The sequence below is a fragment of the Lagopus muta genome, chromosome 1 (assembly GCF_023343835.1).
Source record: "Lagopus muta isolate bLagMut1 chromosome 1, bLagMut1 primary, whole genome shotgun sequence".
Taxonomy (NCBI): Eukaryota; Metazoa; Chordata; class Aves; order Galliformes; family Phasianidae; genus Lagopus; species Lagopus muta.
In genome coordinates, this window is record NC_064433.1 from 14,564,622 (window position 1) to 14,588,566 (window position 23,945).

The following is a 23,945-nucleotide window of genomic DNA, read 5'->3' on the forward strand; positions in this document are numbered from 1 at the left end:
CTCAAGCTGGAGAGCGTGTTAATGAAAAACGTGGGCCACCCCTTAGGAACACACAAAAAAGGTGCTGCTGTGATTTCAGAGTCGATTTCTGTGTTAAACATCTGTGCACTGCCATCCAGCGGGCAACTGGGGGCTTTGCTGCCTGTTACCCACCTCTCCTGGTGGTCCGGTGTGGTTCTGGATTCCCCCGAGGGTCAGGTGGCCCCCTGCTCTGTCTCAGCAAGGCTCTGCCCTGGTCTGCAGGCAGCCCCAGGCACTTGGAGGGTTCAGCAACATAACTGAGAGTGCTGGGAGCCATCTCTGAGGCAGCTGTCTGGTGATGTCTTACAAATCGTCCTTTTTCAACCTTCTTAGTCCACGCATCTTAACATCATAGAATCACCAGGGATGGAAAAGACTTCCAAGATCATCCAGTCCAACTGTCCACCTACCACCAATATCTCCCTACTAAATACAACATCTAAATGTTTCTTTACGCCTCCAGGGACACCGGCTCTGCCTCTTCCCTGGTAATACATTGGCACAGGCTGCCCAGAGAAGTGGTGGAGTCACTGTCCCTGGAGGCACTCAAGAAACATGGAGACATGGCACTGTGGGACATGGCTTAGTGGGCACAGTGGGAGTGGGTCAATGGCTGGACTGGATGATCTTAGTGGTCTTTTCCAACTTAATGATTCTGTGATTTCCAGCCCTTGCAATGAGAAGTCACAGGCTGTGGGCAGCTGTGAATTTTGAGTTCCCCTCAGGACTGTATCCTGATTACTTAGTTGGGTGTTCTATTAAAAGTTTATTAAAAGTTGTTCATGTTCCATATAAACTCAGACTAAAAACCAAGAGACAGTTACATTATGCCCCACACCAAAATTCTGTACACACCTTCAGACTTACATACGGAGGACAGCCACCCTGTGCTCATGAGGTGGTATACACAGAGGACTCTGTTGCACTTTACCTGCCCAGCCCTTAGCTTTTGCACGTTGAGTACTTGCTTTCCTGCTCTGTGATTTCATTTTTAATGGCTATCACTTGTTCCTCTAATTGTCTGAGTTGCTCCGCCTTGTCTTGCTTGGTTTGATTCAGGTCCTGAAGCTTCTTCTCCAAATCTGCAAGAGTAAAGTCACATGCAGCAATGCACTTATGTGTTGTGTAAGCAAAATCCAGGGATTAACAGTGTTCCTTTTTCCAGCAGTTATGGAGGCAATAAGCCCATTTCAAATGGAGAATGTTATATATGCAACTGGGGGGAAAAGCCTGGCTTCTAGACAGTGAGAAAAACATGACAGCTTTAAAACAGTTCATTTCTCAGCATGTGCTTTTGTCTGTCAGCTATGATGGAGCAGGACACAGAGCTCTTAAAGCAGCTGGTTTAATTGAAAACATTTAGAGGGGCACTGCAGCTACTAATGTGTGTAAAGCCTAGAAAATTTGAATGTAATGGGCTTAGGTCTTCTTCATTTACTGAAGTATTTTCCTAGTACCTGTGAAGATAAACCAGTGAGAAAATAATGGCACCCTATTTGCTGCCTGTTCCCAAAGCATGGGCGTTTGGAAAGACTGAAATTCTCTCAATACTTCTTTTCAAAATGCCTGCTCAAAATATTTATTTGGCTCCTGTCTTGAAAGATTTGCTCCTGGGATGCAATTTCTGCTTCAGTTCTGCTGACATTACATGGCAGTTTTGGATACTGAACAGCATCCTATGCCCAAGAATTCCCAGTGGGGGTGCCCAGACCTTCACTACATGCAGAATTAGCTCCTCTGAGTGCAATTATGTGAGCTGTACTGGAAGTTTGCCCTGCAGCCTCCCTGCATGTGGATGTGCACCTTCTCTTTTGATGGAAAAACATCTACCTGCATCTCTTGGTAACACAAGTTGTCATCCAGGTAGTGTAAGAAAAGGCAGAGTGCAGAGGAAAGATGAAAAGTCCAAATACCCAAATCAAAGCTCCTGGCTACATCTGCAGCTACAGTTTTAAAGCCCGTCTCTGAGAACCTGAAACAGGCTGCACAGATTTTGCACGTCCTGCTTTTACTCTGCCTGCATCAAATCACTGCAAGTCTCACTATGGACACTTCTTGACCTCTGCTTATTGCAACCAACATACGTCAAAAAACAACACAAAACAAAACAACAAAAAAAACCCACTACTCAAACCAATTCAACTACTGGGAAACTGTTAGTGAAGGTTCAAGCAGTGATTTTCACTAGTTTAACTATTTTAAACCCAATTTCAGGTGAACCTGGCCTGCTAACATCAGTGGGAAAGGCTTCCAGTTTAATTTCCACAATTTCTTCTGCTTGCTATAGAAAGGAGAACATCACCTGTTATTCTTCTAATTTTTTTTTCAGTCTCTTCAGCCAGTTTTTCTGCTTCTTCCTTCAGCTGCTTCACTTTCTCTAGAGTTAATTTTGGAGATCCTTTTGCTTTCAGCTTGTCTTGAAGAATGGTGTACTTCCTTTTAATGTCAGTGAATTCCTGTAACAAAACCCCATTACTTAGTTTAGGAACATCTTATAATTAACCTGGCATACCAAAGGGTATTTAAAAAAAAAAAAAAAGTGTAGAAAAACCATCTGTTTGAACCAAGCTTAAAATCTTTCCATCTTTTAAACCTTAAAACAATCCATCATAAGTGCACACTGAAGAGTGCTCTGCAAAGCCAAGTATAAATTGATGAAACAAACTGCCCACGGAGGAATCTGGAGTGTCAGTGAGGATGAAGATGTAAAGAAAAAAACAGTTAAAGATTTTTAGAACTTATGTATGCTGTTTTTATCTCTTTTGATAGGGCTTTTCTATATATTTCATTTTTGCTATGAGGCTTGATTCATATGTAATGCATTACCTATAATATCATTTTTTAAAAACATTTTTTCACTGGAATATTTACTGGCTACTTCCATTTTGTGCTGTTTTGGGGTGCCTAGGAGGCTGCAGTTTGGATTTCTACATCGGTTTCTTACAACCTGGATGCTCAGTCATGCTCTGCCTTTGGAGCCATGGGTGTCTGGTTCTCTTCACACAGCATTTTAGCAAATTTCCAGCTGCCTCAGAGCATTCTCAAGAAACTGGAACTATTGAAAAGCACCCAGCCAACCCCAGCCTCCACAGAACTCCCACCAGGTTTTTCTCTAATGGTGAACAGCACGAGACGAGTGGACAGAGTGCTTCCATCGCTCACATATTTCAATATCTGGTTTTGTGATTTGCTCTGTTGTGTTTGCTGGTGCCCATGGTGACTCTGAGTCTTATACACAGTGCAAGGAAAAATGTCATGGAGTAGCCAGTGAAATGTGTATGTTTTCTTTCATTCAAGCAAATTGAAGTGCTGGCTGTTAGAAACTTTAAAATAAAACAGAAATTATACATAACCTAGGGAATTATACATGGCGTGGCATAAGGAAAACTTAAAAGAGTTTTGAGGAAAACGGGCTAACACAATTACACTTCTGAATCAATAACAGTATCAAACATAGAAGGAATGTTTTTTCCTTTCATGTGAGACAGAAAGGCTTACGTTATCAATTTTCTGAGCTCGCTTGTATGTTGCTTCTGCCCCTGCTCTCACATTTGTAGCTTGATTTTTGTTCATCAGCATTTTCATCTGCAGTGTGGTAATTTCATCTTCCAAATTGGACTGTTTTGCTGAAAAGTTATTGAGTTCATTGGTTGTCTTGTTCATTTGGTTCCCAGCCTGGAAAAGAACAGTTGGAGGTTGTGGTTGGTTGTGGTTTCTCGTGCCTTGTCCATCCCACCTGCAGAGCTTGGTAATGAAGGAGATGAATAGCAACTGACAGACAAGAGGAGCCCCTTACATGTTATGGAATTTGTATTGTATCTGAGACATATTTTGATTTTAATTCACAGTTACATTAAGGAAAAACTGGGATAAGCTCAATCATACATTAAAAGCTTTACAGCAAGATACCTGTGAGATTTGTGCTTTGATTCCTTGTATCTCTTCATTTAACTTCATGAGGGTATTTTTGGAGCGTCCTTGGGAGCTCACAACATTTTTTAGTTTGTCATTAATTTTGTCCACAGGGGGAAGAGCTTTAGCTGCTTTGCTAAAATGGAAAAATAGAAAGTGCATGTAGTATTGTGCTGTTGAGAGCAGAGCAAACACATTTCAAATGCACCCGTGCTCACATGTAGAAATGTTCCCTCAAGTCGATAACAACCTAAAAGTGTGGTTCATAAAAGCAAAACACTGGTAGTGGCCTTGTGTGTGGGAGAGCACCAACTGCTGTGCTGAAGGAGAGGATGGATGCTGCGAGCTGCCTGGCAGAGCAGTGCTGGCAAGGAATGCTCATTTATGAGGTGAACATACTTTCTTCTTCCTCAGTTTTGGCTGGTTCTTGCTCACCCACGTTTAAATCTCTCGTGGAACAAGATACGATGCTGCCCCAGGTCCCACATGGAAGCAGCTAGCTCCCTTGGTCTTTTGTGTTCAGCCAGCAAGACCAGGAGCTGATGGCAGCTACCACCTCTTGTAGTACGTCAGATCCTGCAGCCTAGGCCACTGTGGCTGCTCACTGCTGGAAAACAGCAGTCTGAAATCTGAGCTTTCCCTCCAGAGTTCCTAGACACTCAGTGTCTGGGGTAGGGACTGTGCTACTGCCCATAGTGCCATCCCAGCTGGAGTTTGCACATTGTTAAGGGAACAGCTTACTCACTCGGCAGTCCATGCCTCCACCAGCAGTGTCTGAGCCACTTCCATTTTCCTGTTTCTCTTATTTGCGTTCAGTTTGTAGCTCTCACAGTGGGCCATAATGCTTCTGATTTTACCAAGCATGCTTGTTAGTTTTCTTGGAGTCAGGGGAAGGTTTATCTGCAGGACATAACTTGCCACCTGCTCGATGTCTTCTGGAGGCACACTCTCATCTGCAACAGAAATTGAGCTTGAGATGTTCTGAAGTGCATGCTTTCTCCCAGCAAATGCAAAGGATTGTTATGGTTGCCTAGACATCGAGCTGTGCGGCAGAATAAAGCTGACAAGCACAGCGAGGGGGTAAGAGAATTACCTCCAACATTTTGTGAATTAATATTATGCTTCCAGGTAGTGCTGTTAGTGTTGTCAGAGCTGGCTGAACTGAGGATTTGAACTCACTTTGAACTAGGTTATTAAAATTCTGATGCAGAACTGAACGCACAGAAGGCTTTAAGTTGGTGCACCACGCAGCCAGATGTGTCAGAGCCCATTTCTCCCTTGGCCCCCAGATCAAAGAGGCACTGGGGAGACCAGGCTGTGAGTGAGACTTTCCAAGCCAGCTGGTGGGGGTAATCCATTCCCTAGAGTTGCCACAGTGCTCAGAAAGAGGTTCCTTCACAGGTTAATGAGGAAGGCTAAGCTGCAGAGAGGGATTTGGGCCAGGCTGAGATAGGGTGGGAATTCAGAGTGAGAAAAACATATTTTATCAACTCCTCTTCCAAGTACTCCCATTGCAGTACTAGCAGTGCTAAGAGGGGCAGGTACACTGGGTCAGAGGAGCCAACGCTTTGCCATGTCTCATCATCATGTCTTTTTTCTACTCACTTCCCTTTGTGGACAAAACCTTGGGTGATAGTGCAGTTGAAACATATTATGTGTTTGTGCTAATGCTCCAAAGTAACTGATGGAGAATTAAATACAAGTGCAAACAGCTGTGCATTTCAGAGAGCTGTCTTCTGTCAAAATGCATTCATCTAGAACTGCCATGCGAGTCAGTGTACGGTACAGTAGATTTGATGTCACTGTATCCATTTGATCCGCCATGGTGCATAAACTTCAATTTACTAACAAAAAATTCATGAAGAAATGCATTTGCAATGATTAGTAAATGCCATATGTCTTCTAAGAACGCATAAAAGAAGGCCAAGGATGATGTTGTCAATTGCTACCAAACAAAAATATGAGAACATTGAGGACTGACATTTTTCTTCACATTCTGTAAAATACCTTAAATATTCCTTAACAAAGAGAGCCCTCAGCACTCACTGCTGTTTGGATGTAGAGGCGTGAATGCCAAAGGATTGCCAGCATGCAGTCCTTAGGGAATGAGCAGATCAGCTACATGCAAGAGATTACAGAAAATACGAATGTATTTCAAGTCCCTTTTATATGCATCTGATTAAAAAAACAAAAACTAACAGGCAACAAAACATCTCTGCAATTGAGAGGGTGGAAAAGGTTTTAGGGCATATATTGTTTTGTTATTTTTTATGAGTGCTGAAGTTCTACCAGAATCCTTTGATTCCTCGAGTTACTGCTTTAGAGGATGGAGCAGTTTGTCACTTTGTGTCCTAATTCCCACGCTCCCTACAGAGAGCCCCTATGGGCCGGGAAGAAGGGGGTGGAATAACAATTTGAGGATGCACTGAATATGCCTGGACATCATACATTGTATGAAATTATATTAGTAGCCCTTTACTCAAATAACCCAGGAACTGAGGGAATTACTTGCCTACTTCAATTTAGGCAAATTAAGAAAATATGACAATTAGAACGTGGCAAATCTATGACAAAAATAATAGAAAATGCTGTCCTCTAGGAGAAAGAAATACTAGAGAGAAAGAAATTGAAAAAAATGCACAGATCTGGAGGGGACAAGAAATCTGATATGTATACAGCTCAATCACTTTCTAGCCATCTATTGTTATAGCACACATAAATACATACTAAGGAAAAATGAGTCAGAAAGAACTTTACTTGCATATTTACCTGACAAGAAGTTTTTCACTTTTCTGATAAATTCCTTTGTGACTTCTCGGTCAACTTTAATCTGGTTCTTAGCTTTCTCTAGTTCCCCATTGAAGTGTGAGCCTTTCAGCTTGGTGTCTTCTGCCATTTTTCTGATGCTTTCAACCTGGAGATACTATGAGAAACAGCAGCGGTGTTTTCTGTATTCATTACTTGGCAAGGTGAGCTCTCACACTGTGAGCCCCAAGTGGGGTCACTTGGCATGGCTTTGAAACACCTGTAGTAGGAGACTGCTTTGGGGAGCTCCTGAAGTTGTTACATAATGGCCTTTGTCTAGCCTAAGAAGAAGCCTAAATCAAGTATTTTTTTCCTTTGTGCAACCATCACCAAACCATTTCTAAAGAAAAAGCACTGACTTGCTTTCTGATGAGATGTTGTGATATGTCATTGATCTGATTCATTACATAATTTAATTTGCCTTTCTATGCTGGAGTTACATTAAAATGCACTTTTTAAAAGTACAAGAAAGCTAGAAATTAATATTTGTCTTTAAAAGTTAAATTTTGCAATTAATTTAATATATGTGATTATTTAACTTAGTGCTTAAATTTAATTATCAAACTCCAATAGTATTTTGCTCTTCTGGGAGTTGTGCTTTGCTCTAAGGAAATGCTCAGGTACAGATGGAAGAAATTCCCTGTTTCCCCAGGCAGCAAGAAAAACAATGATGTTTCTACTTTGGCAACATCTGCAGGAGGGCCATTCGTGTTGTCCCTGCATGACTGGGGGCCTCAGAGTCTCCTGACTGCTCATTTCTACACCCGCTAACTGTGCAGTAGTGTAGTGTGGATTCTAAAAGGAGGAAATGGATGCCCAGGCACCATGCAGGGAGGAGACAAAGCCACTGCAGAAAGATGTTTCTATTGGAAAATGGCTTTTGCCTATCAGTGTCACAGGCATTTTCTCTGATTGTTAATGAGAACAAACTGTGGTTTCGGGATTTGTCTGTTTTGCTTCCTTTGCACATGTTGTGTTGGCCACACTTTCCTTCAGTTATTTTCACTGCTCCTCTGCTGTAAATTGGAGCAGCTGAATACTTGATGCCCATATAAACATTACAGGGGGTAGAAAATATTTGGCTTGAAGTTATCTGCAAAAATTCCTTAATGGTAAATATAAAAGTAACATAAAATTGTATACATTGATCTTCATGGTATGCACAGCGATTTTAATGGGATAAGCGTGGTCCATTCTTGGGCTGCTGGCAAGTACTACCATTTAAATCTTTCTCAGTGACAATATAGATATTAACCTAATGTCACCATGTCCATTGGTACAGGACACCATGACCCATGAGACCTTGGCAGCTGTGAGGAAGGCATGGTTAGAGACACTGTCCCTTGGTGGGAGTAGACTGTAATACTCCTGGCACTGCATCATGTCTGTGGCGTAAGGATGGAGTCCATCACCAGGTCACTCACTGCTCTTTGCCCAAGGAGCAAATGAGTTTTTGTAGATTTGGGGCTTGCTACTTCATCTTCATCTCTGTTCATTTTAGCTATCTACAAGTCAGCTATCCAAATCTAAGCCAGCTGTTCATGCAATGAAAAAAAAAAAAAAAAAGAAAAAAGAAAAAAGGAAAAAAAGCACCTTCAAATAATTCATATGTATTCCTGAGACAAATAGCTAGGCTGGATAAAATGAAGCTGGAGCTGCCTGACTCCTTCCACTTACTGCATAAGGAGTGCAGATGACTAGCTGTGATATAGCCAACAATATCCCTATGAAGGTGGGGGCACGACCCCACCCTTATCTTTCCCTCTGACTTTGGGAAGCAAGCTGGGCTTCTCTAATTTGCAAGTCTATGCTATAACAGCTTTTACTCCTTAATATAAAACAGTATCCAGGGAGAGAAGAGGAAGAGCCTGCTTCGCAAAGGCAGCAGTGCCATGGGAAGCAACTCCCTGGTACTGAGGGCTTTAGCATAACTGTTGACTTACAGCTGAGACACTTCTCATGAACGGTGTTTCCCAGGAATAGATTGCCCAGTTTCCCATCCTCCATGCATTGCACTGAATAAATGTAATTTTGATACACATACTTGATTCTCAGGGTCCTGTAGCTGAGTAGTCAAGTTAGTTAGCAGGACAGCAGTCTCCTCAGCTTTCCTGAATGCACTAGAAGAGAGAGGAAGAGCTCCGCTGCAGTTTGGGCCTCCCCCACAGGCTGCTGCAGCACAGGAATGGTTTCCTGGCACCCCGCAGATCTGCAATAAGGAAAACATTTTGTCAGGACTTCTCTGGGTATCTGAGATACACTTCTGGTGGAAGGATGTTGGACAATGCATGGGATTTTCCCAAAGAGACCTAGTCAGGATATCTCCTAAGATGAGATCACTGCCAGTGAAAGGATCCCTTTCCCTGACTTGAAGGATGCAATGGCAGCTCATGGCTCTAAACCTCTCCTTCCAGCAGCCATCTGTTGACCTCTATGTGTTACTCAGAGACCTTTGTTTTACTCTGTGGCAAAAGGTTGAAACTGTTCTCATGCTGTATCGAGCCCAAGGAGCATCCAAGTCTATCCAGTTGGTTCTGAAGGACCCAGATAATTTCTCCAAAACACAGTAGCGTGCCTAAGACTCTACTCACTTTGACACAGATGTTGAGACTAAAGGCCAAGATGGATGTTCTGTTCTAGAACTGGCAGTGCTAGGGACAAAGTTCTTGTCCCTTCCTGTTCTACAGGTGCTACAAAGGACATGCAAACACTTCTCATCCACTCATGGGTTGCTCTGCTTAGGTTAAGCCACTGATAGAGGAGGTTGGGGTTAATCTTTCTGAATTTACCCTGAAGCCCCCTTCAGACTGGAAAGTGCTTGAACATTTCCTGGGGCTGTGCCTGCCCTGGGAACAATGGCTGCCAGAAGGGTGTTAGTGACCACACTACCACAGCTGGGAATTGCAGCTGTGCCTGACATGATGGCAGGTCTGTGCCAGGGAAGTTTCCTTCTCCAGATTTAAAATGCATGTAATTATTCTTTTAAAATAAAAAAGACTAGTGGCATAAAAAGGAAGATTTTATTTAGTTCCCATTACAAACCCCCAGCACCTACCTTTTCAACCAAGTGTTGAATGCCAGGGATCTTGACCAGTTTGAGCTGCTCCAGCACTCTGCTCCCTTCCCAGGCCCGCTTGTGCATCACAGTGAGCATGCTCTGCCTTGTGTGCTCTGAGTGCCTTACCACAGGGGCTGTCTCACGAGCTTTCTGTTCTGCCAGGAATGATACTTCAGAGTGTTTCCTAATGTTGTTGATGGCCTCTGCAGCAACAGAAATAGCGTTGAGTACCAACTGATTGCATTTGATTTTATTCATGTATTTACTTGAGTGCTGGAGCAATGGTGAGTGACAGGTCTGCTTGTGGTGATTGAAGTTGGACGGGAGGGATGGACAGAAACTGCCATTTCTTCATTCAAGTTTTCTAATCCTTTACTCAGACAAATACCAAACAGGGATAGTTATCGATACGTATAACACTTGCTACAGTAGATGAAAATGGAGTGGATCCTATGTTATTCCTCAGAATTGAAGTTTAGGCAGGAAATCTGTTCACACCACTTGTAAATTGAAATGATAATCTCTGTGACTGTGGCTCAAGGAAGCATTTGTTCTCCCCATTTTCAGCATGGTACCCAAAAGTTAAAGTCTTCTGGGCCAAAATTTAGATTATAAATGGAAATGTATTACTTTTCTTTGGCTCTGGAGAAATACAAGTTCAGAGTTGATGTACTGAAAAGAAAGAAAGCATTTCCATGATAAGCCTTTAGAGCAGGCAACGAATGCTTTCTTGTTTGCTTAATGTAAGCTTTTCCTCAAGTAGAGACTCAAAACCATGGAGAATATATATATATATATATATATATATATATATATATATATATATATATTTTTTTTTTTTTTCCCCAGTTGAATGCCCTAAAGAAACGAAGGCTTTTTGCAAAACACGCAATTTAAAGTTACTGCTGTCAGATCTCCAGGGAACCCAAAGTTTTCCCCAAATTGTCACACAGAAGTATGTGCAATGATCCAGAACTGATGTTTTGTTAGTGCAAAAGCATTAGGGGTCATTGATTAACATCTCACTGGGCTGCTAACAACTCAGTTACTGGTTGAAGTCAATGAGAACACTCTCGTCAGGTCCTGCCTGTTTTTTACCAGGCTCTAAAGCTCTTGGTCTTGCTTTGGCTGAAGCAGAATGATGTGTAGTTGTATGGAACTTAGGCTATTTGTTTTTATTTTGTACCTCTTGGAAACAACGTACAGTTTAAAGCTAGATTCTAATACAAAGTACCTGACAAGAGGCAACAGCTCTAAGCAAGAGGCTGTTTTTTATGCAATAATTCCATTGCAGAAATATTTTACAGTGGTTCAACTCTTCGTTAAATGGCCCAAACACATTTTTTATGCTTGGTTTGTGATGGAGCTGTAGGGATTCCAAAGTTCCTTTATGTTAAACACAGTTTCTTAGCACAGACTTGATTTACAGCTCAGGAATCCGGGCTCATCACATTACAATGCCACAGTGGCTGCAAAACCAGGGAACAAGACTAGAAAGAGGTAATTTAATGGGATTTCATAAACTGCAAGAATTCTTGTTAGGACACTCATGTCTTTTTTTTCTTTTTCCAGGGAGTTCAATCATTATTAACTGTTGACATTTCCAACTCAGGCAGCTGAGTATATGCCCATGAGGTGGTTCAAGAAAAGTCCTGAACTCTCATTTCACTTGAACCTCTACAAAGAGAGGCAGGCAGGAGCCCATTACCCCACATGTGCCTGGGGCACAGGTGTCAAATGTCCCCCAGATAGGCATATCTTCCATCCTGCTCTGTCCCACTTCCTTGGGCCAACAAAAAAGCATGAGAAAAAAAGCAGACAGGGCCATAGCCTGAATCGTCCTGAAATGATGAAGGGATGAGGGAACCAGGCTTTCTCCCAGGCACTGGGGAAGCTGGCTTTCTTGAGAGAAATGTTATTTCTGTCCTGCTAGATGCTTGGTAGCAGCACCAACGAATATTTGTGGCCCTGACCAACAATTCAGCTTAAATTCAAGGTCTTCCCCTCCCCATACCCCTATGTGCTTTTTATAGGGCTGTTTATCTGCCCCCAGAGGCCAAAAGATGAAAAAGCCTTGGAATGTGACCAGAGAGCACCGCAGATGGTTCAGCTGCGCATCCACTGAGCTCCCTGGGATTTATTGTATCTTTGCCTTCCTGCCTTCTCAGAGTCAGCACAAGACCCAGTTGAATTAGGACGTGGTGACTGTGATGGCTGTGCTGACTGCATACGTGGGACTTGAGTAGAAGACTGGTCCCCCAGGCACTGCCAAGTATAACAGTGCAAAGAAACCTTAAATCTTAATTAATCCCTCTTATCCCTTTTCCTTTCCCTTGGCTTTATATACCATTGATCTTCCCTTCATTTTTTTAGTCCTGTTTAGTCCAGTCTTCTTCTTGCTTGTACAAAACATGAAAGATCTCAAAGTGGGTTTGCACTGCCTTTAAATTCTATTTTCTGTGCTCACTGTAACATCTGGGGGTTCATACCTTAGCAGCCACCTCTCTGGTCAGATGGTGGAGTGTATACTGCTGAGAGTCTCCTGCTGTTGTGGATCTAGTTAGTATCTAATCAGGATCCCTGAATCATACGTTCCTGTCTTTTTCCAGAATTCATGAAGCCTGTGACATTGTTATTATTGCCATTAGCAGCTGATGGAGACTATACTTAGTTCAGGCACAGACAGTGTAATTATTTTAAAAATGTCAAGGAACTCAGTTCTGTTTTCACATTTTGTGATGATGGAGAGCCAGTTCCTTACCACATAAAGTCATGTATTTTCTCATGGGAACACTGAGAAGTTGTTCTATGACTCTCTGCTTTAATTAAACAAACCATTGCTGCACAACATTTTTTAAGTATTGCTAAGAGCAAGAGGAGTCAGAAACAGGGAAAATATCCTTTTCTCTTCTACTGTATGATCTGAGAGTCTATAAAGCGAAACTGGGTGGCCTTTAAATCCTGATGGAAACACTTGGGCTCATGAGATTTTTGACTGATATGATCATGCATATATCTGCATCTGAAATGTAGGATGCTGGAAATCAAAGCATTTTAAAACAAAATGGAGTTTGGAAAGTTACTATAATAAACTTTATAGTATTTGGATTTTTGTAATACCACATGGAACTAAAATCTAAGGATCTTTGAAATGTTGCATGGCTCAATAGTGAGAAAAACATTGTGAAATTTCATGGCATACGTTCATCTGTTTCAGTACTGGCTGCCTTACCTTTGAGGCTCAAGTAATGAAAAGTGCGATGCAGATCTAATTTCTGTTGTAGAAGTTCATAGACACGATCAGCTTCTTCACCAATGTCTTCAATGTTCTCAGTGAGGTCAGGAAATTCATATGACATACTACGAATCAGACCCGTTTGTGTAATTTGTTGTCTACAAGAGAAGTGACAGTTATGCAGAAGTCAGACTGAATTGCTCTTAAACAATTGAGGTACACACTATTTTAGAGGACAAGAGATAAATTTCTAAATGAGCAGCAACATTTACTTGTAATGACTTAGGAAAACATTAGGAACAGGGAAATTCCAACATTTACTTATATGCTTTAGGGGAGCCATATGTGAAATAATCAGAGAACAGAATCATAGAATCCTAAATCGGAAGGGGCCTTTAAAAGGCACCTAGTCCAATTTCCCTCCAATAAACAGGGACACATACATATATCTCTCTGTATATCTATATAGGTTATTTTGTTCATGGATCTACTGAAAGCAGAAGATCAGCGCTCCAGCATCTTTTTCTGATTAGAAGAGGGATTTGAAGAGTAGGGCATGGGGAAAGCCTGGGGGAAGACTGCTTTGTCAGCCAAGGGATTTTAGCAGGGCAGCGGAGCCCTTACTGAAGATAGCCATGAAAATCCTTGATGCTTGAGAGTGCCTCCCATGAAAAAACAGGACGTTTCAAAATTCTTTCAACTTCAGAAATGGCATCTTCAAAGGCTTTGAATCGCATGTCACAGCTGGGCATCCGTCCTCCTTTATCTTCTAGGCTTGCAGCAAACCTCATTAACCCTTGAACAGTCTGGGCGAGGGCAGTAATTTCAGTGTCCCACTCATCAAAACAAAGGTGACAGTGACGGCAAGAGGGAAAGTCTTTCTCGAAGCCACGGCCACACTGGTCGCAGAACCGCCCAGTGACACCAGCACGGCAGTTACACACACCAGTGGCTTTGTCACACCGAGGCCAGCTGGTTCCCTCTGGGTTACAGTTGCATGCTGCAAGAAAGGGACAGCAAGTTATATGCAATATTGCAGTTCCTTTTCTGCAGGAGTAAGGCATACAGAAGGCACAATCATGAATTTTAACGCAATAAATGGAAACTGGTTTTCTTTGCTGCTCTTTGAGCCCGCTTGGCTGGATCTGCCAAGGGACAACATTACCTTGCTGGGTGGGACTCTGATGTATGGGGTTTATTTTTCTTGATAGGTTTCTACTAGAGCATTTGACTTGGAACAAGTTGGAGTGTTCCCCCACTGTGCCCAACTCTGCTATTCTAGCACTGCTTCCCTGTTCTTTTACACTAAAGGGAAAAACAGATGCTAGCTAACTTCAGCCACCCAAAGGCCACCATGTATCGTGTGTCAATCATCTAGGCTCCTTCACTGGCAAAGAAGAGAAGCAGGTGCACCTAAAAATCAATCTAAATCGGTACTCATAGAATCATACTGCATTCCAGGTTGGAAGGGACTCACAAGGATCATCAAGTCCAACACAGCATCACCTAAAATTCAAACCCTATGCCTGAGAGTATTGTCCAAACTCCTTGAACTCTGGCAGCTTGGGGCTGTGACCACTGCCCTGGGGAGCCTGTTTCACTCTCTCAGTGAAGAACACTTTTCTAATAATCAGAACAGCAAAAGCTGGACAAAAAATAGTCTTTGGAGACACTTATCTACCTGCACTGCCTGGAAAATTCACCACTGATCAGAGGAGCTCAGACTAGGTCAGACTAGGCTTTGGAACAGCTGATGTCAGGTGAGATAAATCCCTTCTGATACCTCATCCCAGTGCTCCCTGGGCTGGGGAGCTGTGTGCTGAGAGCTGAACTACACACTCATTCTGCAGCCTTCAGCTAGCACAGCCCATTTCTAAATATCAGAGAATGAAAGCAACGTTCAAGTCAAAGTGAAGGGGATGGCCTTCACATCAGGGGAAGTCTAATGGCTTTTCTTCAGCTCTTGATTATTCCACGGTTCCACCAAAACTGCAGAAGGAACAACACTGACAAACAATATAAACAACTTAATCATTTCATACACTGAAATGTATCTGTTTCTCTGGATATAAGTTTTGTCTTGTCTATGAATAAAGGCACAAACATTTATTTTGAGGCAGTTTCTAGCCAAGTTATAATACTTACAAATGCAGTGCTTCTGGGGATTGCCAAAGTAGTTTTCCTCACATTCGTTGCAGCGTTTCCCACCATAGCCTACCTTACACAGACACTGGCCTGTAAGCTGGAAACAGTTCAAGTTTTAACAACTGCCCATGTAGTATGACTGCATATACATTATTTACTGGATTTCTTCTTTGCTCTCTGACTTTTATTATACAGCTTCATGGGGACCATAGTGACACTGCTTCTGCATGTTGTTTGAACATGGTTTAACATGATAAACTTCCTTTACCATCTTCATACTGAAGGATGTTAAAAAAAATTTACTCTGAGAGCTGGCTTTTCTTTGCTAATATGAGAGGTTTCATATGGTCAAGTCTGATCTTTGAGAATGCATCCTCTGACTATTATCTGAGAGAGGATTTTTTCTTCTTTTGCAGAAAAGATTGATGGCTTATTTTTGCTGGAACAAAGTACTCATCTTAACATTTCAACTTTTAACAACATGATAGATATACTGCAATGGAAAACCTCCAGGGTACATTATGCACATTGCCCTAGAAAAATTTGTTTTGGAATTCAGTGCTGAAATGAAACTGCAGGGAATTACAGCTCTGATAACTCAGAAAAGCAGTAGTAGTTCTTCTGTGTGAAGGGCTACATTTCGTAGGAAAAATAATAGCTCCACTAAGTAAACCAGGACAAGCAGCATATTGAAAGGAAAATGTGAAAGCACGTCAGCAAGAGCTTGGTGCAACGTCCTGGTGCTATGAAGTCAATAGCAAAATGGCTGTTGTCTCCATGAATCACAATTTTAGCTCTCTATTCTGAAGCACTGTTTTATTTTTTCTACCTTCTTGCCCTAGAAAATGCCCAAGAATTAAAAATGAGAAAAGATACAGTAGTAGCCAGATTGATGATGCACGACTGATGTAATGACCACTGCTCTTTGTGAAAAGAAACCCTTAAAAAACCAAACACATGCAAGACTCTTAAGGTCCAGGCCTGGACTTCTTCTTCCCTGTATGTACGCTTATGGGGCAGTTTTTCGTTGTGTCATTTTCTCATGTATTCCTATGATCCACTTTAAAAGGAAACACACAGGCAAAGAGTAATTGCTTACAAGTAAAGCCACAGTATCAGAACAGCACATGTAATATAATGGCTCCAAGCCAAATTCCGCCAACCGCGAGTTTCCAAAGACTTGTTGTTTCTGGAAAGCATGACAAAAATCCATCCCCATATGAGCAGGTCCCAACCGTGTCATGCCAAAATATTGCCCTCCCAGTTCCCAGAGAGCAGAGTAATTTCCTTGCCTGGTCACACTGGTTACTTTGGGTGTTTTTCACGTCACAGTCACAGAGCTGACATCCTTTTCCTCCAGCCAGGTCCCAGTAGCCCGGCGCACACTGGTCGCATGTTGTACCAACTACGTTGGGCTGACACGGGCAAGCTCCGGTGGCTGGGTCACACAGGCAGGCTGCATCCCCTCCAGGGCATGTGGCAGGGAGGACACCTACAGGATTGCACTTGCAGACTGGAAAGAGAAGGACAACTGCTACAGCAGATGGTGATACAAATGGCTGATGGACAATCAGAACTGCACATGGAAGCACAGTCTGTAGGCTCACAGAATGGTTTGCGTTGGAAGGGATCTTCAGAATCCACCTAGTCCAACCCCTTGCCATTGGCAGGAGCACCTTCCACAAGATCAGGCTGCTGAAAGCCCCATCCAATATGGCCTTTAATACTTCCAAGGATCCACAGCTTCTTTGGGCAACTACTTCCAGTATCTCACCATCTTTGTTGTGAAATTTTTCTTCTTTATATCTTATCTAAATTTGCCATTTTTCAGTTTAAAACAATTGCCCCTTGTCCTGTTAGTACAGAATAAAAAGTCTGTACTAACTAAAAGTTAGTTTAAAAGTACTTACTAAAAAGTCTTTCTCCATCTTTCTTATAAGCACCTTTTAAGTACTGGAAGACTCCAGTAATGTCTCCTCAGAACCTTCTTCAGGATGAACAAGCCCATCTCCCTCAGCCTGTCTTCATAGGAGGGGTGCTGCAGCCCTTTGAGAATCTCTGTGGCCTCCCCTGAACCCGCTCTGACAGCACCGCATGCCTCTTGTGCTGGGGGCCCCAGGCCTTGACACTACTGCAGGTGGGGCCTCATCAGAGTGGGGTAGAGGGAAATCACCTCCCACAACCTAGTAGCTACACTTCTTTTGATGCAGCTCAGGATACGATTGGCTTTCCAAGCACAAACACACACTGTTGGCTCATATCCTATGTTTTATCCACTTGGGACTATTCCCAAGTCCTCCTCTTTCTATTGTGGTTTTGTCTACAGCGTTGAACAAACTCACAGAGAGCTTTTACTACTTTTAATATAGGCACCAAAAGCTGAAGTTGTAGTGCATTTTGAATCTTGTTAGCATGAAATGCTAAATATGTTGGATAAGGAAATGCTGATTTACAGTAGACACTATGCAGTGTGGGAAACCCCAGTAACGGGTAAGCCAAGTAAGATAAGAAGCCTTCCTTGTGAGGAGCCAAAAGTTCTTGCTAAATTATTTCTAGCTGACATCTTCCAAAAACGAATGAGGTATGGGCTGGAACTGTATTTCAGAGATTTCCAGAAGGACGTCTTGAAAATAGTTATGTTTTCTGGCCTGTACAAATCTTTGATTAACATTTGTGAAAACGACCTTCTATAAACTCTGAGGAGAAACTTATGCTTTGCATTTACTTGTACTCCTTCCTTTCTGCTCAAAATGCTGTTACTGGCAGTGCTCTCATGAGGACTATTAAACTGCCTGAGCAGCCTCTTTCTAGCTGTATCATTAAAACAACTGGCAAGGCAGGGAGCTCAGCAGGGGATCATCTGGTTAACTGAGCATTGCTTAGCTGGCATCAGCCTGCAACATGGATAAACAATTATCTTTGATTCCTTTAATTTTAATTTCTCCGTGACTGGGATGAATGCACATTTATTTTTCAACAAAGAATAGTGCTTTCAGTTCAGGTGAGCATTTCCTAGGGTTGATATTCAGCACAAGATTTAGGCAGGCCTGCATGAAAAACACAGAACTTAATAGATTCCATATTAATAGTTATTTCTAGCACTGGGAAGGAATTTCTTCAGTACTTGCATATTTGCATATCTACTTTGGTTTTTTTAAACTAAGGACTAACCTCTCCCTATAAGCCTAATTTCCTTGTAACTTCTCTTGCTGGCAATATGCAGTTGCAGAGCTGTTGCCCACTTACTTTGGCAGTCCTGGTCGAGGGCTGAGCCAAAATACCCAGGTTTGCAGAACTGGCAGTTTACTCCATGGGTGTTGTGCAAACACTTGACGCATTCCCCAGTGACCCTGTTACAGGACTCCGGGTCTGTCACATCAATGTTGTTGTTGCAGGGACATGGTGCACATTCCTCCCCTGGGCTTCCTGGGATTTTGTAGAACCCGCTAGGACATTCATCACACCGGCTGCCTGTCAGGAAGGTACAAACATGTGCTGCCTAATGAGAATTCAAGAGGATCATGCAGTTTCTAATAATACTGCTAACAGGCTCAGACTGTCTATTCAAATGCACAGTTTCAGTGGGAAATACCCACCTGTTTGAAATCTTTAATAATCCTATGATCAGTTAAAATTATATCTCTCATACTGCAATCTGATGGGAATGCACCCTCCTCACTGCAAGGGGCAAGTTGGTGTCACTGGGACCTTGTCCAGTGGTTCATCCTTGCCCGAAGACTTTGCTCTTTCATCCCTGTCCCCAGGTCCAGAGCCTTCCCCAGTCTCCAGAAGGGTAAGCCTGGTGCCATAGGAGTGACCAAGAGCCTCACCAGGATGAAGCAAGAGGAAGAATGTTCAGAACTGAGGACATTAGAGGTCTGTGAGGACAACAGTCCCCTGGGAAAGTACCAGCAAGAATCATTTTGGCCCAGCAGCATTTCTTCAGGCAAAGCTGCTCTTGACTTATACAGGAACCTGGCTTAAAAAAAGGTCACAGCATGTGCTTTTAGCTCCATTGCAGGAGGTGTTCATAACCAACAGGGGAAGAAAATGCTTCAAATTTTCCCTGTGGATATTCAAGGTGAGTCAATGGGATCTTTGGAAGGAAGGCATCAGTTTGCTGTAAAAACAGCTGTGTTTGAGACAGCCCAGAATGCCCCTCTCTGCAGCAGCCATTCCAACAGTGACACAGTCACTCTTGGGCATGATGTCAAAGCACATCTTTATTTTGCTCCTTACCTGAATATCCCTCAAGACAATTACAGACTATTTGTGAAGTCTGGGAGTCCTGGTAACAGGAATGTGCAAAAAACCTCTTGCTTGTGGGTACTCCTGGGCACATGCACGGGCGGCAAGGTTCTCTGTTGGAAGGGTTTCCATAATAGCCATCGATGCACCTGTCAAAGCAGTCAAAAATATATACATATATTGAAATCATTCATGCTCTGTCTGCCATGTTCTGCAAACCTGGGGTGACTGATGGCTCCTCTAACGCTGCGGTCTGTCCAGACAAACAGGCAACACAGAGGCTTCTGAAGCATCGCTGGTCTTTAATCTGCTTTACTATAGCAAATGGGAACACAATTCTGTATATTTATGCAAGCTATGCTGAAGGTCTTGGCTCTTTGATTATCCTCATCCCAGGGTGTGGATCTCCTGTGGAGGCATGGCAGCAAGTTTTTCAGTCTTTTTTAATCCACTTGCTACCTACATGCACAATAGCTAAAGGTAGTATTGTCCAAATGTATTGCAAGAACAGCTCAATGGGTTTCATTTGGAAATCCTCTTAAAAGGCAATGACACAGCACAATCTAGCCAAATCAAACTAACCAGCCAATGAATTCAGTTCTGATGTTCACGTTGAACTCTGTACCTCCACCAGAGCATAAAATTAAAAAGGAGCATCGTTTGGAGTGGTGATGGAAACATGTGGGAAAAGTCATTTGCTGGTCATACAGAAATGATATGAATCAGCAAACAGGGCACATTTATTTAAGCTCCTTGGAGATAACTACAGGTGTTAAAATGAATATTCAGCTCTAATTAAGTCTCTTGGCAATTTAAAAGCCAGAGCAGACCTGGTATTGCGGGTCCAGTACCTTGCACAGGCCCTGGAGCACATCACACAGGGCACCCATGTCTCAAATTCCATCTTATGGGGAACCCACTGCAGTGCTGCATGCATGCTGTGCCGCTGCCCATCCCAGAGGACAAACCTTCCTTCTTACATTTACTCAAAAATGGATACTTGCCACTTAGGAATGAGACCCAATTTAACTCTGGTTTTAGCTATGATTCCCGCTAAGGTCATTGATGCATTGGTGGAATGTAGGTGAGGCCCCAGCAAAGCATGTATTTCAGAGAGCTGGTTTTCATGTGAGCTGTGCAGTGCTGCCCATCCCCTCACCTTTCACAGTGCCTTCCAGCTGTAAACCTGCTGCAGTTCAGGCACTCGCCAGTCACTGGGTGGCAAAGCTCTGCGAAGCCGTGACACGGGCAAGGACGGCAGTGGGGAAACCCAAAATACCCAGGCAGACATTGGCTGCAGCGCCGGCCATCAACATCCCGGAGGCAGGCACACTGCCCTGTCACCTGGTCACATAGTGAGCTCACTGAGCCCTGCGGGTGGCACTCACACGCTGGAAAAAAACAAAAGCAAAGCTGTACCCTCAGCAAGTCTCCGTCACCCAGCCATCACTGATCCTGCTTGAAGGTGGGGGCAAGCAGTGGGGGATGGCAAAGTTGTTAAATATGGAAATTGGTTTTGTATTCCTTCATGAAGAAAAGGATCTGTGGAGGTTAATTCACAGTTGGCTGAACTTGAGCCAGTAGTGTGCCCAGGTAGTGAAGAAGGCCAAAAGATTCTGGCTTGTATCATAAATAGTGCAGCCAGCAGGAGCAGGGAGGTGATCATCACTCTGTAGTCAGTGCTGGTGAGTACCTTCAGTGCTGGAGTGTGAGACCCTGGAGTGAGTCCAGAAAAGGACACCAAAGCTGTGAGAGACTGGGCTGTCTGAGGCTGGGATGGTACAGTCTGGAGAAGTTAAGGATCAGGGGAGACCTTATCACTCTTTACAGTTGTCTGAAAGGAGCTTGTGGTGAGCTGGGGGTCTGCATGTGCTTCCAGGTAATAGCAATAGGAGGAGAGGGAATGGCCTTAAGTTGTGCCAGGGGAGGCTCAGGTTGGATATTAGGAATTTATTCTCCGAAAAAGTGGTGAGGCACTGGCACAGGCTGCCCAGAGAGGTGGTGCCCCCAGAGGAGTTCAAGAAATGTGTATATGTGACACCGAGGGGCATGGGTGGGGTTGGACTGATGGTTGGACTAGATCTTAGATCTTAGATCTAGATCTAGATCTTAGAAGTCCTTTTCAACCTTTATGATTCTATGATTCAATGGACAATAGTGGCTTGAAAGCCCTAAAGAGTTGGGGTGTGCACAGAAAGCCAAATACTGATACTAGTGCTGGTGGTGGTAGGGGTGAAGGTAGTGGTGTCAGTACTGGGTGCTGAGTACTCACGGTAGCAGCCATGGAAGCCGAAGCCATAGCTGCCTGCAGAGCAAGAGTCACAGCAGCGCCCCACTACGTTGGCTTTGCAATGGCACTGGCCGCCCAGTCTGCTGCAGCTGGCATTCAGCGAGCCCTGGGGATTGCACTTGCATGCTGCCAACAGGAAAGAAAATCAAGTCAGGTTTGGTTAAAAACCAAAGGAGTGTAGTTGTAAAAATCTTGCAGGTTTTGGACTTGAAGGGAAGATTCTGACTACCACTCATTGGAGGTTCACTAATCACCAACAGCCATGGCTTGGGTTGATGCTACAGACCAATAATGCATCACCAGCACACATCTTGGTGTTGGAACACCATGCTCAGGGCACAGCCGCAGCCTATATTTGGGACAGGCCAGAAAAAGGTGTAGAGAAAGGTAGATTTACACAAAGATACCCTGAAGTCTAGAAGTATTTGATATAAACCTGCATCCTGCTGTGGCACTGGACATGATGAGCAAGCAGTGCTTTTAGACTGGATAGAATGATGAAGTTTTTTACAAGAAGGGTACTGAGGCACTGGCACTGTTTGCTCTGAGACATGGAGAAAGCCCTATCCTTGGAGATGTTCAAGGTCAGGCTAGGTAGGGCTTTGAGCACTTGGTCTGGCTGTAGGTGTCCCTGTTGCAGGGGAGTTGGACTAGATGACCTATAAAAGTCTCTTCCAACTCAAACAATTCTATGGCTTAGCCAACCCCTATTTGCTGCTTTCTGGACACCTCGGACTATCTTACTGAATGAAGCTGCTCTGCTAACCCACAGGGAATGTTTGTCCAGGACACTCAGATGCCAGTGCTAGAAAGTCAAAGTGAGAAAACCCCATCACTGTGGAGAGCAGATTTACAGGGGAGTCAGTGCAGCTCAAACTTAAGTGGTTCTGGACATTGCCCAAAGCTTCAAACCCCAACTGCTACTGCCCTCACTCTGGGATACTGCTGAGGTTTTCTTGCTGAACATCTTGCAGCAAATCAGCCTGTATGCTGCTGTACCTGGAGTCCTACCAAGCATCCAGCTGGCCTGCTGCATCTGGGGAGAGAGCTTAAAATCCTCTGTCATTTTCTGCCAGCCAAAATTAACCAAACTTTTTGCTTTGGCCATTTAGTGAAGCTGGTTGCAGCACTCTTCAGAAAACATACAAGCATTGAATTGCTTGTGTGCTCTTGCAGCTTGGAAGGCCAATGGTATCCAGGGCTTCATCAGAAGAGGAGTGGCCCTGGACGTGATTGTCCCTCTCTACTCTGCCCTTGTGAGGCTCCATCTGGAGTGCTGCATCCAGGTCTGGGGCCCCCAAAACAAGAAAGGCAGGAGCTGTTGGAGGGGCTCCAGAGGAGGGCCACAAGGATGATCAAAGGGCTTGAGCACCTCCCCTACAAAGGCAGGCTGAGGGAGCTGGGCTTGTTCAGCCTGGAGAAGAGAAGGCTGTGGGGTGACCTCACTGCAGCCTTTCAGTACCTAAAGGGAGCCTATGAACAGGAGATGAGTCAACTCTTTGAAAGGGCAGATAAGAGCAGGACAAGGGGAAATGGTTTTAAGTTGAAGGAGGGAAGATTGGATGTCAGGGGGAAGTTCTTCAGAGAGTGGTGACGTGCTGGAAAAGGCTGCCCCGAGAGGTTGTGGATACCCTGGTTCCTGGAGGTGTTCGAAGCCAGGTTGGATGGGGCCTTTAATACTAGCCTGGTCTAGTATTAAAGGTGGAGGTTGGTGGCCCTGCCTGTGGTAGGGGTGTTGGAGTTTGATGATACTTGAGGTCCCTTCCAACCCAAGCCATTCTAGATTCTATGATTCTGTGATTGCTCCATCATGAGATGGGTTTCAAGAGCCTTGGCTTTTCAATAGCCAAGCCACATGAAGATGTTTGTGGCATGCTTAGGGTTGGATATCATGCATGCCCATATGGGCTTCATTGATGTACATCACCTCAGAGCTCCCAGCGAAATGTCCAACAAAATGAAGAGAAAAAAGCAGTGCCCAGGCAGCTGCCTGCATGCAGGCCTTACCAACAGCGCCGCGGTGAAGGCGGGCTGACATGCTGGCTATCAGCCGGGCGCACGCCTCGGGCAGCACATGAGGTCCAACTTCTGATGCAATTTCGACACAGTGATACTTCTGGTAGTCATCTAAATCCTTTTTGCTGCATAAGTTCTCCATGGAGTTGATTCTGGGAATAAGTCCAAGCTTTGGCGTTAAGAGGAAAGGAAAATATTTTTGCTTAGATATGCTG

General features: G+C 43.7%; 1 protein-coding gene across 1 annotated transcript in view; it reads right to left on the reverse strand.

Annotated features, from left to right (window-relative positions):
- Positions 1–957: 957 nt before the first annotated feature.
- The window catches only part of LAMB4 (laminin subunit beta 4), a 50,065-nt gene continuing 27,077 nt past the window's right edge, over positions 958–23,945 (reverse strand). The window contains exons 20-36 of the mRNA XM_048945595.1: positions 23,722–23,899; positions 21,697–21,840; positions 20,584–20,815; positions 19,416–19,573; positions 18,423–18,647; positions 16,469–16,689; positions 15,177–15,273; positions 13,656–14,031; positions 13,029–13,189; positions 9,794–9,999; positions 8,783–8,947; positions 6,703–6,856; positions 4,679–4,886; positions 3,931–4,069; positions 3,520–3,696; positions 2,324–2,477; positions 958–1,103 (exon numbers count right to left, since the gene is read on the reverse strand). Coding sequence (XP_048801552.1) covers positions 964–1,103; positions 2,324–2,477; positions 3,520–3,696; positions 3,931–4,069; positions 4,679–4,886; positions 6,703–6,856; positions 8,783–8,947; positions 9,794–9,999; positions 13,029–13,189; positions 13,656–14,031; positions 15,177–15,273; positions 16,469–16,689; positions 18,423–18,647; positions 19,416–19,573; positions 20,584–20,815; positions 21,697–21,840; positions 23,722–23,899 — 3,135 coding nt within the window. The 3' untranslated portion in view covers positions 958–963. The remainder of the gene's footprint in view (positions 1,104–2,323; positions 2,478–3,519; positions 3,697–3,930; positions 4,070–4,678; positions 4,887–6,702; positions 6,857–8,782; positions 8,948–9,793; positions 10,000–13,028; positions 13,190–13,655; positions 14,032–15,176; positions 15,274–16,468; positions 16,690–18,422; positions 18,648–19,415; positions 19,574–20,583; positions 20,816–21,696; positions 21,841–23,721; positions 23,900–23,945) is intronic.